The sequence below is a fragment of the Neophocaena asiaeorientalis genome, unplaced genomic scaffold, assembly GCF_003031525.2.
Source record: "Neophocaena asiaeorientalis asiaeorientalis breed wild unplaced genomic scaffold, Neophocaena_asiaeorientalis_V1.1 scaffold78, whole genome shotgun sequence".
NCBI lineage: Eukaryota > Metazoa > Chordata > Mammalia > Artiodactyla > Phocoenidae > Neophocaena > Neophocaena asiaeorientalis.
Genome location: NW_020175018.1, coordinates 11,476,140 through 11,490,283, shown reverse-complemented (window position 1 = coordinate 11,490,283; position 14,144 = coordinate 11,476,140). Strand labels below are relative to the sequence as shown.

The 14,144-nt window shown below is 50.5% G+C and overlaps 1 protein-coding gene across 1 annotated transcript in view; it reads right to left on the bottom strand.

The window, feature by feature from the left end:
• MVB12B (multivesicular body subunit 12B) overlaps positions 1–14,144 on the bottom strand; it is a 199,162-nt gene that overhangs the window by 13,198 nt on the left and 171,820 nt on the right. The window contains exons 9-10 of the mRNA XM_024762198.1: positions 13,942–13,997; positions 11,331–11,390 (exon numbers count right to left, since the gene is read on the bottom strand). Coding sequence (XP_024617966.1) covers positions 11,331–11,390; positions 13,942–13,997 — 116 coding nt within the window. The remainder of the gene's footprint in view (positions 1–11,330; positions 11,391–13,941; positions 13,998–14,144) is intronic.

Below are 14,144 nucleotides of genomic sequence, written 5' to 3'. Positions count from 1 at the left end.
GCCCCCGAGCTGGGGAGATGCCTTGTTCATCCCCTCACTTGCTGAGAGCCCACATCTGGGCCTGGAGGTCAGGGCTCCTGGACTACAGCCCATGAGCCCTGTGGTCACTAATAAGGGGACAGGAGGGGCAGGAGCCGCCGGGTCCCAAGCCAGGGTCGGGGACAGAATCCTCACGCCCAGTGAAGCTGGTACTGCTGTCCTTCCCATGTGAGCACAGCGGGGCTCAGAGAGGGGAGGAGCCTGACCGAGGCCACCGGGGTCGGGAAGCAGGAGGGTCCCACAGCAAGCCCACAGCGGGGTCAGTGTGGCCCTCGCGGGAAGCCTCTTCTGTGTTTCTCTTCTGGCTTTCCTGCTGGGCTGCTCAGCTCTGACCCGAGAGCAGCAACCCCAGAGTCAGAGACCCTGAGCCCCACCCAGCCCCACTGCTCAGCCTCACCCTAAATGAGGGGCTGAACAAGGACCCCTCGCAACCCACCTGCTCCAGGAGCAGGCACCACGTCTGTATGGGCACGGGGCATGGCTGCCGGATAAATGCATGGACCACTTGCCGATTCAGGCCGTACCTCTTTTGACTCCGGGGCACGCAGGTCATTCTCATCAACCCTCATCAGCACCCCTCCCCCTTTCCTGCTTTAAGCCGAGGACTCCCGGGGGGGGGGATGGTGACACCCACCAGCACCCTACACGGCCTGCTGCCCTGGGCTCAGTGCCGCGAGAGCCCCCCCACTCTCAGGGCACCCTCAGGAGCACCTCCACCTAGGAACCGACAGAGCATCAAAGAGCGGTGAAGTGACTCCTATGTCCCCATCCGGGCGGAGCCCCAGCCCCTGCTCTGGGAGGCGTCAAAGGTGTCTACACAGACCTTTCCCCACACATGGCTTCTCAGATCTCCCCTCCCTCTTCCTGTCAAACACCACACCTCTGTGCCTTTTCAAATGCTACTCCCTCTGGGACATTCGTCCTCCTCCAGGGAGGATTAATCACTAGCTTCCAGGGCCCCACATCACTTTCCATCTCCTCCTTAAGTGCAGGGTCGGGATGGGGCCTCAGACATTGCTGTAGCTTCAGAGGCTGGTAGAGGCTGTGGCCCAGAATAGATGAATGAATGAATGAATGAATGAATGAATGATGGATGGATGGTACAGGCTGTGGGGAGGGGGGAGGTGAATGGGTAGATGAATGAGTGGATGGAGACACAGGTGGATGGAGAGGTGAGTAAAGGGACAGATCAGGCTCTGGGGACAGCTCAATGCAAAGGAGAGAAGACAGCTAGCCTAGGGACTCAGTTCTCAGGCAGGGGGCAGGTCATTCTGGTCTTCAGTCTTTGGAAGCAGCAGTGTGTCGGTCCAGCCCTGGGTCCTCTGAATTCCCACAGCCTCTGAGCGTGATGGTGTGATGGCCCCTAATCTGTGGTATTTAACCCATGGAGGCAAAGTGCTGACCCCAGGGCTTGTCCACATCACCCCTGTGAATGGTGAAATTATGAGTCTACATGTGATCTGTGTTTGTATCTCCATGCACAGACATGGGCAAGCTGGAGGTTCACACACTAGTGGCCTGTGTGGTGTTTAAAATAGTTATAAACATTGAAAAGTTGAAGACACTTTGCATAAAATGCCAGCATTTTCCAGATTTTATAAAACAAATAGGGGGCTATGGCAATTTTGGACCTTCATTCTTGCACCCCAACCCTTAGCCTCACACAGGTGAATGAAGGCTGCTTCCTTTAGAGAGAGGCGTGCTTTCCAGTTTGCCGCAGTCCCCACCATTCCCTACGAACTGCCCAACCAGAGTGTCAACTGCCATTTTATCCCTGTGAGTGCATTTTGTGTGGGCACATGGGGACAAAGTAAGCAAGAAAGTGAAATATTTCTTGCACCCATGACTCTTAAAAGTAGAAAGATGAAAGACAGAGAAGGCCATGCATTTTAAGGAAAATGGGGGAAAGCACATTCTGTGGTGGCACTAGGACTGCTGCGTGATTAATAACAAGCTGACTTCTCCTGGCCCCTCCCAGGCTGCAAGGCTGGGGGCCCAGCGGGTACCTGTGGGTCCAGCCATTGGTGTCGGCATGGGGCTCTGGGCAGGGCTGGGGGCTGACGGACGGCTTTGTGGCTGAATAAACGCCGGTTCTGTTGGCAAAGAGCCATGGGGGCTCAGCCCTCAGTGAGTCAGCATGTCAGAATTCAGCCAAATGTCACCTAAAAATGGATATTTGTATTTTCCCCCTCCTAGGTTATTTGTGGAAAAATATTTAAAACAATGCCGCTTTCTGGCGCTGATTTCTGAGTGGAAAAGGAGAAGCCATGGGTGAATCTGGGAAGGTGCCCTACCCATTCTTTATCTTTATGGTCATTTTTTTACCTACATGCCGGGCAACCTTCTAAGAGTTCAACTGGCGGGGGGCGGGGTATTACTTTCAAACTTGGGGGATGAGAGTTCCCAAAAGGACAGAAAATGACAGAAAAATCCTTTTATGATAGACTTCAAAAGATGGAATATTCATCTTGACCTCAGTTCCGCATGACCCAGGTATACAACTCATGACAGTATCCAGGGCAGGTAATTCTGTCCACCAAACATCAGCTCTGGCTCAGCCTGGCTCCCTCATTTATATGATGAACGCCCTGGGCCGCTGCAGGAAGCGACCTGGTGACCTGGGTGGTGGCTGCTGCTTGGCGACACCACTGCCAACAGAACCAAAGAGGGTGGGGGGGGAGGGGGAATGCAGACTCTCAGAATTAGGAACTCTATTAATGTCATCTACTGTATTAATATTCCTGCAGAGAAAAAATATGATCATCTCAATGGATGATTAGAAGACATTTATCAAAAGCTACCATCTAGGGCTTCCCTGGTGGCACAGTGGTTGAGAATCTGCCTGCCAATGCAGGGGACACGGGTTCGAGCCGTGGTCTGGGAAGATCCCACATGCTGTGGAGCAACTAGGCCCGTGAGCCACAACTACTGAGCCTGCGCGTCTGGAGCCTGTGCTCTGCAACAAGAGAGGCCGCGACAGTGAGAGGCTCGCGCACCGCGATGAGGAGTGGCCCCCGCTCGCTGCAACTAGAGAAAGCCCTCGCATAGAAACGAAGACCCAACACAGCCAAAAAGAAAGAAAGAAAGAAAAGGTATTATGAAAATAATTAAAAAAAAAAACTACCATCTAATCCTGATAAAAACATTTAGGAAAATAGAAATAGATGGCTAATTCTTTAACATGATAATAAAAAAAAGATATGTCTATATGCAGCAAGCCAAAATGCAGCATTATGGGTTAGTATAGAACTAGAAACTTCCGTCCAGACAAGGCGGCCCAGTGACCTCACCAAGCCGGCCATGGTGCCAGGCGAGGCACAGGAAGAGGGACAGGAGGAGGCAGTGTTGGTATTTGCAGACGACATAAACTCCGGCCTGCGAAACTGAAGAAAAGCAACTGAAAAACCGTCAGAAACAATAGAAGTCAGTGGGAGAGCCAGCCCACAAAATGATGCAAAAGTCAACAGCTCTTTGATACATAAATGACAGAAAATATAATGGAAGAAAAGATCCTGTTCATGAGAGCCACGAAAACATCAAACACCTAGGAATAACCTACAAAGAAGGGTGCAGGCTCTCCACAAAGAATGCCCTTCCACTCTGCTGAGCGACAGAAACAAAGACCCGGGTGGAGGCTTTTCACCAATCGTTCCTCTATTCATCTATATGCTCAGTGCAGTCACAATAAACATCTAGAATGGAGCTTCTCCCCCTGAAAAGATTCTCAAGTTCAGCTGGAAGAATAATCATGTGAATATAATTAGAAAAATTGAGGTGGGGCAGACGGGAGAACTAGCCTTATATTAAAGTTGATTATAAAGCTATCAGATTCAAAGCAGTGTGGCAATCATATAAAAAGAACAGAGATGAACAGAGTCAAGAAAAATGTCCATTGATCCACTTACAGATGGAAATGTCCGATAAGAGTAACACTGAAAACTCACTGAAGAAAGTAAACACTGTTGTGAAAACTGGCTAACACTTTAGGATAAAATAAAGCTGGTTCTAGATCTTACCTTCTAATAAACTTCAGATGTATTCAGTAGTTGAAAAGTATTTAATATTTTAATATATTAAAACACAAAGGGTATGAAAAAATATGGGCGAATATTTTTATAATCTTCTAAGTAGGACATGAAATCAAAGATAAAACCTTAAAACAAAGACAAAATTGCCCATGAAAAAATTAAAAACCATTGTATAGCAGAACACATCTTTAACAAGGTGAAAAGCCACTGGTTGAATGTGTGTGTTTGAACACAGGACAGAAAGAAGGTTGTTGCAAAGAACATAAAGAACTCAAAAATGAATGAAAGAAGCTAAATAAGCCAATAGAAAAAACTGGGCAAAGGGCACAAACAGAAGAGATTCACAAAAGAAATACAAATGGCCAATAAACATATGAAAAGATGTTCACCTTTAAATACCAGTGATGCTTAGCTATAGTGAGGATGTGGGAAACAGGTACCCGCTCACACACCACAGGATGGGGGAGGGGAAGTTTAAATGGGCACACTCTTTTTGGAAGGCAAAATGGTAATACCATGCATTCTTCTAAGAAACACCCAGGGAGCAAAGACACACGTACAAGGAAGTATACTGCACCGGTGTAATAGCAGATAATTGGAAACAACTCAAAAGTAAATCAACAGTGGATTGCTTAAATGAATTATGACAATCATAAAAGGGAACCATATGTAGTCATTAAAAAGAATGAGGTAGATTTGTGTGAAATGACATGGAAGGTTGTGCAAGATACACCGGTCTGTGCGAAAGCAAGATAGAGAATATTATGTCCAGTGTTGAACTCCTGTGATCTTTGTTTGACACGTGTGTGTGTGTATGTGTGTCTCTCCCAGGAGTGGACCACGGGGGACTCTCACCTTTGAAATGTTTCTGTAATGTCTGCATTTTAATAAACACGCACAACCTTTGCACTCGGAAAGAAAACACTAAATATTAAAAAATCGATTCTGATCAGCAGGGCAGCTGCTTAAGATGACAAACTGCCCATGATGTCGGCCACAATTTATGGGGAGAGAACTGATCTCGTCTGTGGCATCAAGTAGTGGTTCCCAAGCTGTGGTCAGACTCCTGAAGAGTCCAAGAAGTGGAGGTCCCCAGGCTACTTCCCACATTTCAAAAGAAGCCTTTTATGCGTTTGGAATGGCTATCCATTAAACTAATTCATTAGGTTCCTTTGTTTTTGGCTGAAATTATCTCAACTCAGTGTGATAGCTCTGTAAGAATTTGGTGGCAGCCCTATGTCTGAACAGTATAAAGAAGGGGAGCGGAACAACATATAAGAAGGGTTAACTTCTATTTAATTAACTAACTTTTATTTAATGAATGAAGTAGGCAAATTTCTTTCCCCAAACATATCAGCTTCCTGACTGAAAAAGAAAGAAGAAAAGATTGTGGGTGTTGAAAAATACCTCACAGATAGAAAACACCTTATTTCCTGTTGCAGCTTAAGACCTGACCGCTAGATGGTGCAAAGAGACCACACATTTTGCAACATCTCCCTCTACAAAATTCTTAACATTAATAAGCACAATGAAAGCTTTCCAAAAGTAGAAAGAATGAACAATTGTGCTGGGATATGAACATTTTGCTTTTATAAAATTGGACTCTGCCATTTCATTACTGATACAAAGATCTTCTGCCTCGCTTTCTTCCGGCATATGCAGACCCCAAATCCAGTCTAATCTCATATATCGCGAGGGCTTGCAGAAGTCCATGCAAAGTGGATGTACAGAAGTCGGATTCAAAAATTCTTTTTACCTCGCGACGCCAAACGTGTTTCCATTAATTTCACCTCAATGCCGTGACGTAAATGCTCGTGGAATCTGCCCCAAGCTAAATAAGCAATAAGCCCCATTTTTCAATACACAAACACATAAAGATGTCAGCTCAAACTGTTTACTAATTAACACTTAAAAAGACACAAATTAGATATGCGTGGCTAAGAGCAATTATAATCAAGACGAATTTCTCCAGTCATTTGGGAACTGAAAAAAATGCCTAATTGCTGGAACCAATGTTTTAAAAACTGAAATCACGCCAGTTAGCAAATATGTTCATTTAAAGAACATTCCACGTGACTACACTCTTGAGGACTGACTACAAACATAAGAACAAGGAAAATATTTAGGTATAAAATTAAAATTTTAAGCTCCTTTAGATTTATAATTTTTTCATTAAATATGTCTGCAAACAGCAGCCCATAAAAACCTGTAGCAATTAAGTGGTTAAATGAACTGCCTCCCTTGTCAGTTTTAAAGGAGTGATTAATATCAGATCGTCCGGTTACTAATTAGACTCTCCCTTGTCTTTCAGCCTTAAAGCCTAGTGAAAATGGAGGCTGTTTGCTCCACCAGGAAGTGTGGTGGGCTAATGCCGCTCCCTTGCCACGGTTTGGAGTGTGGTGCCCACCGAAGGGAGGTGAGCATTGTGGTTTTCCATGGAGGGTCGGCAGCAGGTGGGGAAAGGGCTTTGTGTGCGGGTCTGGAAGGCACTCTGGATGCCGTTTCAATCACAGGAATTGTCGGCTCCTAGTTTTAGAGGCTTGCAGTGTTATGCACAAGGCATGGAATCTACAGTCCAGGCCACCTCTCCTGGCCACCACTCGTGAGACAAGGGACAGGGCAGTCTGTGAGGGAGGCAAGGCTGGGGATGGACGGGCCACAGGGGACGGTGGGGTAGTGGGCGGGGAGGGAGGATAAACAGGCTGCAGGAAAGGTAACCGAGACACAGGAATTATTTTAGAAGCTGCTGCCCGAACTGAGGAGCTGGGGAGCTCTCACCCTGGCTGCGATGGGGCGTCCATCAGATGGAGAAATAGGGGACTGCTTACAAGGGAAATAAAGAGCGGCTGAGACAGAGAATATTTATATGCCCATCTTCTCACTCCCAGAGAAGATGCTTCATCACGGGTCGGCTGCGAAATGACACTTTTCCCGACTCTTGAACACAGAGAACCTTTTGTTTGGGCAACAGGGAGGACAATAAGGGCTTCACTGGGACACAGCCCTCAGGGGTCACAGCCACTCTCCTGCAGAGCCAGACGGCTGCTCCCCGGGGCAAGGGGGCCAGGTCAGGGCCAGAAAGCACTCCCCGCCCACCGGCCCGCCCACCGCCGCCTTTGCTGCCGACAGCCGCCACTGGCCGCTCCCTGATCGCCTCCCAGGGCGGAGGGGAGGTAAGCAAACACACACTCTCCTGCCTCCGGGTAATGTACACGGCAAAGCCCCTACTCTGAGCCTCAGAAGGTCACAGACGGCAGGAGATGTGGCTGCTAGAGGGCGGGGTTGGGCCGCAAGGAGGCTGGGCTCAGCGCTGGGGACCAGGAGAGGGACAGCTTCACAGCGGGAATTGGTTTACAACCTTGGCTTTTCCGCTTCAACAGCCCACGCCACCTGAGCGCATCTGAAGAATTTTTTCCCCCGTATCTGCCGGATGGCACGGGCACTGATTTTTATCGTGACCCTCCTTGGGGGCCTTTCATGAAACGTAACCAGGTGCTGCGCACACCACGACTGCCGGGGCCTCCCATCAGTGCCACAGCAGCAGCCTTGGGACCAGCACTCCGGCCAGGGTGGGATCCCTGGGCCTGCACGCCAACCTGAGGAGGGGGAGGCCAGGGGACTTGCCCCAGGGTCCAGCCTAGGTAGCAGATTTGGCATGCTACCCTGGGGGGCTCGACGCGAAAACTGTGTCCCTCCACTATGCTGTGTTGCCTCCATTGTCTACACTGTCCACAAACGTCCCTGCAGACACCCGGTATCTACACACCCGCGTGGCAGGCGGCTCCGGCCCACATGGCCAGCAAGCCTCGTCCCACCTTCCTGCTGGCGAGCCGAGGGGCACGCTCTTGCTTAAGCTTGTCAGATTCTCGTGTTGGCGGGCTGGAGGCGCACTGCCACCCACTGCGGGGAGGCGACACCTCATCTCTTTGCATCTGTTACTCAGTTCATGGCGGGTCCGCGCTGTGGTGATGAGGGCCACTGGGGACAGCACTCCTGGGCTGGCTGTCGGTGATCCCTCGGGTCCCTAATCACCAAGCTCAAGGCTGATGGAGTGATGGGGCTTGTTCAGGGGGTGACCCATCCCCGAGGCTAAATGGTAGCGACAGGGCGCACACCGGCTAAAATTCAGAAGCATCCCCCAGGCAGGGCAGGGTGAGTAACGATCAAGTTGGCAGGAGAGCGGGCCCGCGCCAGTCCTGGACGGGAGGCAGCATGCTGCTTTTGGGGCGAGCACTCCCACTTCCTTTATAGCCGCGGTCACCCAAGCCCAGGTTTCTGCTGTGAGCTGAGGTGCCCCCACCTCTCTCAGGGGGCACGGACGGATAAGGGAGGGGAGCGCCTGCCCCAGACAAAGCAGCCCCCACTGATGCTGGGCTCTCCCCGCTGCTTGGGAATCCCAGGCGAGATCCAAGGGGGTGTTTGGGATGGGCAACGGGACAGTGCAGGTCATGGTCAGCCCTGAAGTCTCCCGCCTTCTTGGGGGAGGGCGCTTGGCTGTGTAAATGTGAGAAAAGCAAACCCCCAATGGAGCACCCCTGCCCCAAGACCCCTCCCCAAGCACATCCCCCTGCCCCCACCAGGGCAGCCAGACTGGGAATGGAAAGGGGCAAAATCATCCTGACTAGGGGGACCCCCAGCTACTCAGGGCCAACCCACAGAGCCCGAGTGTGAGGCAGGGGACCGTGGGCAAAGCTTCTCCTCGGCCTCCAAGCCTTGGAGCTATGCGGAGTTCAGCAGCTAAAAGGGGAAAGTTCAGTTTATTCACAGAGAAAATCCTCTGACCTTGCTGCAGAAGGAGGAGCCCGTTCACCAAAGTGTGTAGATGTCAATATTCTAATCACCATTAAATGCACGTGGATGGCTGGCGGAAATAACTTTTAAATCCTCAGATTAAATAAAAATCTCCATAGCACCCGCGACTTCAGTGGTATTTGTAATGGTTTTACACCCTATTTAGTGTTTCTAACCTCTCCCCGTTTCCCTATATTTTCTTTAACTCTAATTTCTTTCAACAGAGAACACAGACGTGTGTTTTTAACTCATCACTGAAAACAAGGAAGCAAGCCAAGCTTGGTCAACGGGGCTGTCTCTGCTCCGCCACCAGCAAGAGGGCAGCTCGCCAGGCTGCAACAGGACAGACTTACACCGACTCTCCCTGCTTCCTGTGGACCAGGGGAACAGTAGTAACAATGCCCATGACCATGACAGCAGCCGCTGATAACTAACCGGGCAGTAGCCACAGCAGGTGCTGTTCTAAGCCACTTCCATGACTGTCTTGGTCAAACCCATAAATGCTACAGGGCATTTTTATTACTATCCTGATCTTACAGAAAAGGAAGCAGGCTCAGAAAGGTTAAGTGGAGGAACTGAGGATTCTGCCCCACCAGGCTCTGTTCAGAGCACCTGACATCAAGACGACACATTCAAACCAAACACATTTTTGGCCCTTTAGTGGGGAAGAGAATTAAGAGAACTTATGATGGTTTCCACCACATGTATTGGCTCTACACTGGGCTCTCTCCTATTTCACCCCGTCCTGGTAACCTGAAGGCCCAGCCGGGGTCAGAACCCAGGTCGACGGGCCTCCCAGGTACCACTGTCCCCATCAGCCCCAACAGCAGGACAGGGAGCAACAGACTTAACGTCATAACGGAGCGGATTTGGAGTATGACACGCTAGGTCTCAATCTTGTCTTGGGTATTATTATTATTTCACCTCTCAGTCTCAATTTCTGCCCCATGAAATGGGGAGGAACAATGCCACCTGGTCAACTTGGGGTGAGAATCGGTGATGACAGAGGTAAAGCCCAGGCCCAGAGCGGAGCATGTAGCAGGTGCTTCAATGAACGGGGCTCTGGTTACAGCCCAGGAGGATGGGTGGGGAGAGAAGGGGCGACATTCACAGCTGCCCAGTCTCTGGCACTCACCACCTACCCCACCTACCCAGGGTGATGGGCAACTGCTGTCCACAGTGCTTCACACATCTATCCATTTAGTGTTCGTGAGACAGGTTCTACTGTTATCCTGGCTTTAAGCAGAGAGGGGGCATGACCACCCGACCCCCATGCGCACCCCATAACGTCTGTGTGACCTTGTCCGTCCTGAAAGGTCACAGGCCACGCATGGCCCTGCTTCACCGCCTGCAGCCAGAGCAGGTCCCGGCAAAGGCATTCCACATAGGCTCGCTGGCGCCACCCTGTGCGGGACCCCAAGCAAAGGCAGTCTGTAAGCGGACGGCCGCCTCAATTTTGAGCAACATTGACCTGGGGCTCCATGCACATGTATATTTCTGGTGTGGTAGCCAGACATTCTTTTTCCTAAGTTTACCCCCACCCCCCAAAATCTACAGATGACAATCACGTTGGTTTTTATGATTTACTGAAAATCAAAGACAAAAGGGGACTTTTTTGTCTTGTTTTTGCTATGACAGGTTTAGAAATTTGTTGTACTACATTGATTCAATTTTCCTGGATTTCAGCCATCTTTCAATAATGCAACCTGCTTCTGCAAGCTGGGTACACAACAGAAAACCCAGAGGAACTGAGAATACTGAAATGGTTCTACCATTTCCATCTTTGAGACAAATGTGCCTCTCAGAGGAGAGCTGGCTGCAAGCATGTGACCGCTTAACAACCGTCTACATGTGAAAGACGACACACATGCTAACACTGTCTTATGAAAGTGGGGAGACCACCGGCAGATCTGACCTCTAGCTTGATTCCATTATCTCAACTCTCTTTCTTCGGAGTTGCCACATGTGCTCCAATCCTGGGTTTCTTTCTTTTTTATTAGGAAAACATCCAAACTCTTTCGAAACAGGCTGCCAAGTGGGGTCTGGCTATCAAGCACAAGGGAATGTACCGTGATCTTTCCTCTAAATCACGAAGAGCCTCTGACATTTCCCCAAACTCCTACTGGTGGCAAATAATAAAACAGAAGGAGGAAAAACCAACTCTGCACCCACACCCCAACCTCTACCTTCTTTACGCCATGACATTCTTAAAAAAAATGAAGCAGAATTGATTGTTCCGTGCATCATGTAAAACCTTCTGTCTTATTACTTTAAGTAATATACACATTAAAAGTGAGTTTCTTTTTCTCAGAATAAACTTGAATGAAATGAAAGTATTTTTCTCAGAGGGTCACCCCACACCTAGGTCCCTCCTGTTCCTGGAACACAAACCCTAATGGGGATGGGAGACCCTGGGTCCAGTGAGTGATGACCCAGGCCCCCCACCTGTCCCACTCTGGGAAGCTTGCTTACCTCTTTTTCAATTTCTGCCAGAGATTTGATGGTGATTCCCAAGAGATCAAAGGGCTGCATCTGAAAATACAGATCAAGTCATCCTTTTAAACAGCTGGAAAAATGCTTCTTCACATTTGCTCTTATTCACCATTGTGACACTTCAAACCCCCTTGTGATCTGGCGTTTTCTCCACTCCTTTTCCATGGAAACCATCAGTGTGACTAGAGTGACGAGTGAGGGTAAATGGACCAGTAGCAGGAGCAGACTCAGAAAACCTGGCCGTCACCGGGGTCCCTTCTGGTGGGGACCCCGGCCTAGGCACCTGTCTACAGCACCCGGGGGGGTGAGTCACGGCTCTCCTGAAAGACCATGACTGTCACCAATAATTTCTGCCTCTTGTCTCTCCCTGCCCACAGGAAAAGCCAGTGTGCTCTTTCTGCAGCCGGGGGGATGGAGGTGCCCACGGCTTCCCCACACCGCCCTGACATCCGCGTCTGTGTGCTGGAACGGGTCTAAGGAACTCCACGAGGCAGGCAGCCAATCTTCTGCCTGGGACTCCTTGGCATCAGAGAAGGAGCTGGAGGGAATTCCAGGTCTTTGAAAATGCAAGGTAAATGAAGTAACTGCCCATCAACTGTTGTTTAAGAAGTCAGTGGTGGTGGAAAATGGTAACACTGCATTTTAATGGGTATTTCTGTAACTTCATAGAGATGGGGACCTTTCTTTAAAAACGCTGGCTTTTCCAGACAGCGTGAAAAATCAAATGCACACGGCAACAAGAGTCAGCTGGAGGCCCAGAGAAGCCTGGGCTGAAATAATGCACGGTGAGGGGTGGAGGGAACCTGGTCTCTGAGGTCCCTGGTCCGAGTCCCCTCAGGGATCATCAGTGGTCTGTATTCCCGAGGGGTACCAGCCCAGCCTTCTGCAGCCCAGGCCGGCAGCTGGCAGCCGGGGATGAACAGGTGAAACCTGAGAATCTCTGACAAAACCCCTGGGCCTTCGGTTCTGAACTGCAGCCCGGAGGCGGGGGATTTCCTGGGAGGGGTGGTAGAAAGAGGCCGGCTCTGAGCCCAAGGACCCGGATTCTAACTGGGCTCAGTGCCCCTTCGTGATGCGGCAGCCGCAGGTTAATCACGCGAGCATTTCCTCTCCGGTTACAAAGCATTGCGGGCGGGCCCTGCCGGCTGGGCTGCTGAGATTAAACGCAGAAGCGCAGGGAAGCGCTTGTACTGGGCTTGGCCCGAATCTGCCTGCCTGAGCACTTGCTGAGTCGGCAGAGCCCGATCTTGGGACAGGGCCACCGAATTAGGCACTCAACTCCTGGGGCTGCTCTGCCAGTAGCCACAAAACAGTTTGGCTTTCTCCTGCTGCCAGCCCGAGTGGTGCGAGAGCGGGGCTGCCTGCCTGAGCGGCCCGGGATCCAGCAGAGGTCCAGCTGTCGTATCATTAGGCTCTAACTGCCCCACTAAACTTTCCTGATTGGAGCCGGTGTGCAGGACAGAACAGCCTCTCCGAGGCAGTGGGCGGGAGAGGCGCCAGCATCTCCATGGCAACGCGGCCAAGTGGAGTCAGCTGAAGTTACTCATGCTCCGTAGGTCAAGTCACGAGCGTTTTTCAAGATTAAGCTGCTTACCAGAAGGGTTCAGAGAAGGCCTATTATATTTCATGAAAATGGAAACTCCAGTGCAGGTCAAATCGCGAGCTGGGTGGTTTTAAGCTGGGTCCAAGAAAAACACTGAAGGATTCTTTAGCTGGTGCCTAAACTAGGGCCTTCATGTTTATTAGCTACTCAAAGCAAACTTCTGCAGAAAGGATTTTAAAAAGCCCAGAAAGCAGTCTACTGAGCCAGCATGGACCAGGCCTGCACAGCTGAGGGAGGGCCACTGCCACACTGGGGGACAGGCACCACCGGAGAGAGGGCACAGGGGTGCCAGGGGGGGCCCGCAAAGCTGTGCATGCTGGGTGCCTCTCACGATCTGGGTTCTGGCCTTCAGACCCAGCTAGCTCACTCAATCCCTCTGTCACTAAAGATGGGTCAAGGGCCCAGCCTGGCCTCAGTTGCCTCACGTGTATCATAGGGTCCGTGCTAGCCTGCAGTGGGTGGGAGACCCACAGCCGCAGGGCACCCTGCACTAGCGGGCCCAGCCCTGCCACTCCGATGCCTGCGATTTAGAGCAGAGAACGTGGTCATCACGGAATGCGGCAATGACAATGGGGAAGTGAGGCAGCTTTCTTTCTGCTAGACAGTGACTTTGTTAAATAAAAAATAACAGAAATTAGTAAGGTGAGCTTGGAAAGCAAGAACATTTACAGCCGGTGAAGTTCAGTACAATTTACCATCACATTTGAATCAAAAAGTCTTGGCTGTGTCTGCGTCTGAGTATGTCTGCTAGTCTGTCTCGCTCCCTCCCCACCCTCATCCCTTCTTTCACTTCTCAAGCACCCACTACGGGCAGCACTAGCTGAAGGGGCCCCGGGAGGAACACGACCCACTTCCGGCTCTCAGGCAGCCCTGCTGTAGGCTGCAGGGCTGAGCTTCCAGAGGCGGGGAGAACACAAGGACAGCAGTGATTCTGGCAGGGGAAGGGGAGTGGGGCAGAAGGGGAGGGCGATCGTGCTTAAAACTTACACTTTCTGGAACACAAGAAAACTTCTCTGAAATCATAAATGGCACACCATCCATTGCTGCAAAAGAAGAAAAAAAGAGAGGAAATGGCATTGCAGACACCACTAATGTTCAGCACCTTGAGATACTGACACAGACACTACAGGCCGGTCAGGGCTGGAGCCGGCCGACACGTGCACAGGTGAGTGGGGCCGAGGGCAATGTGT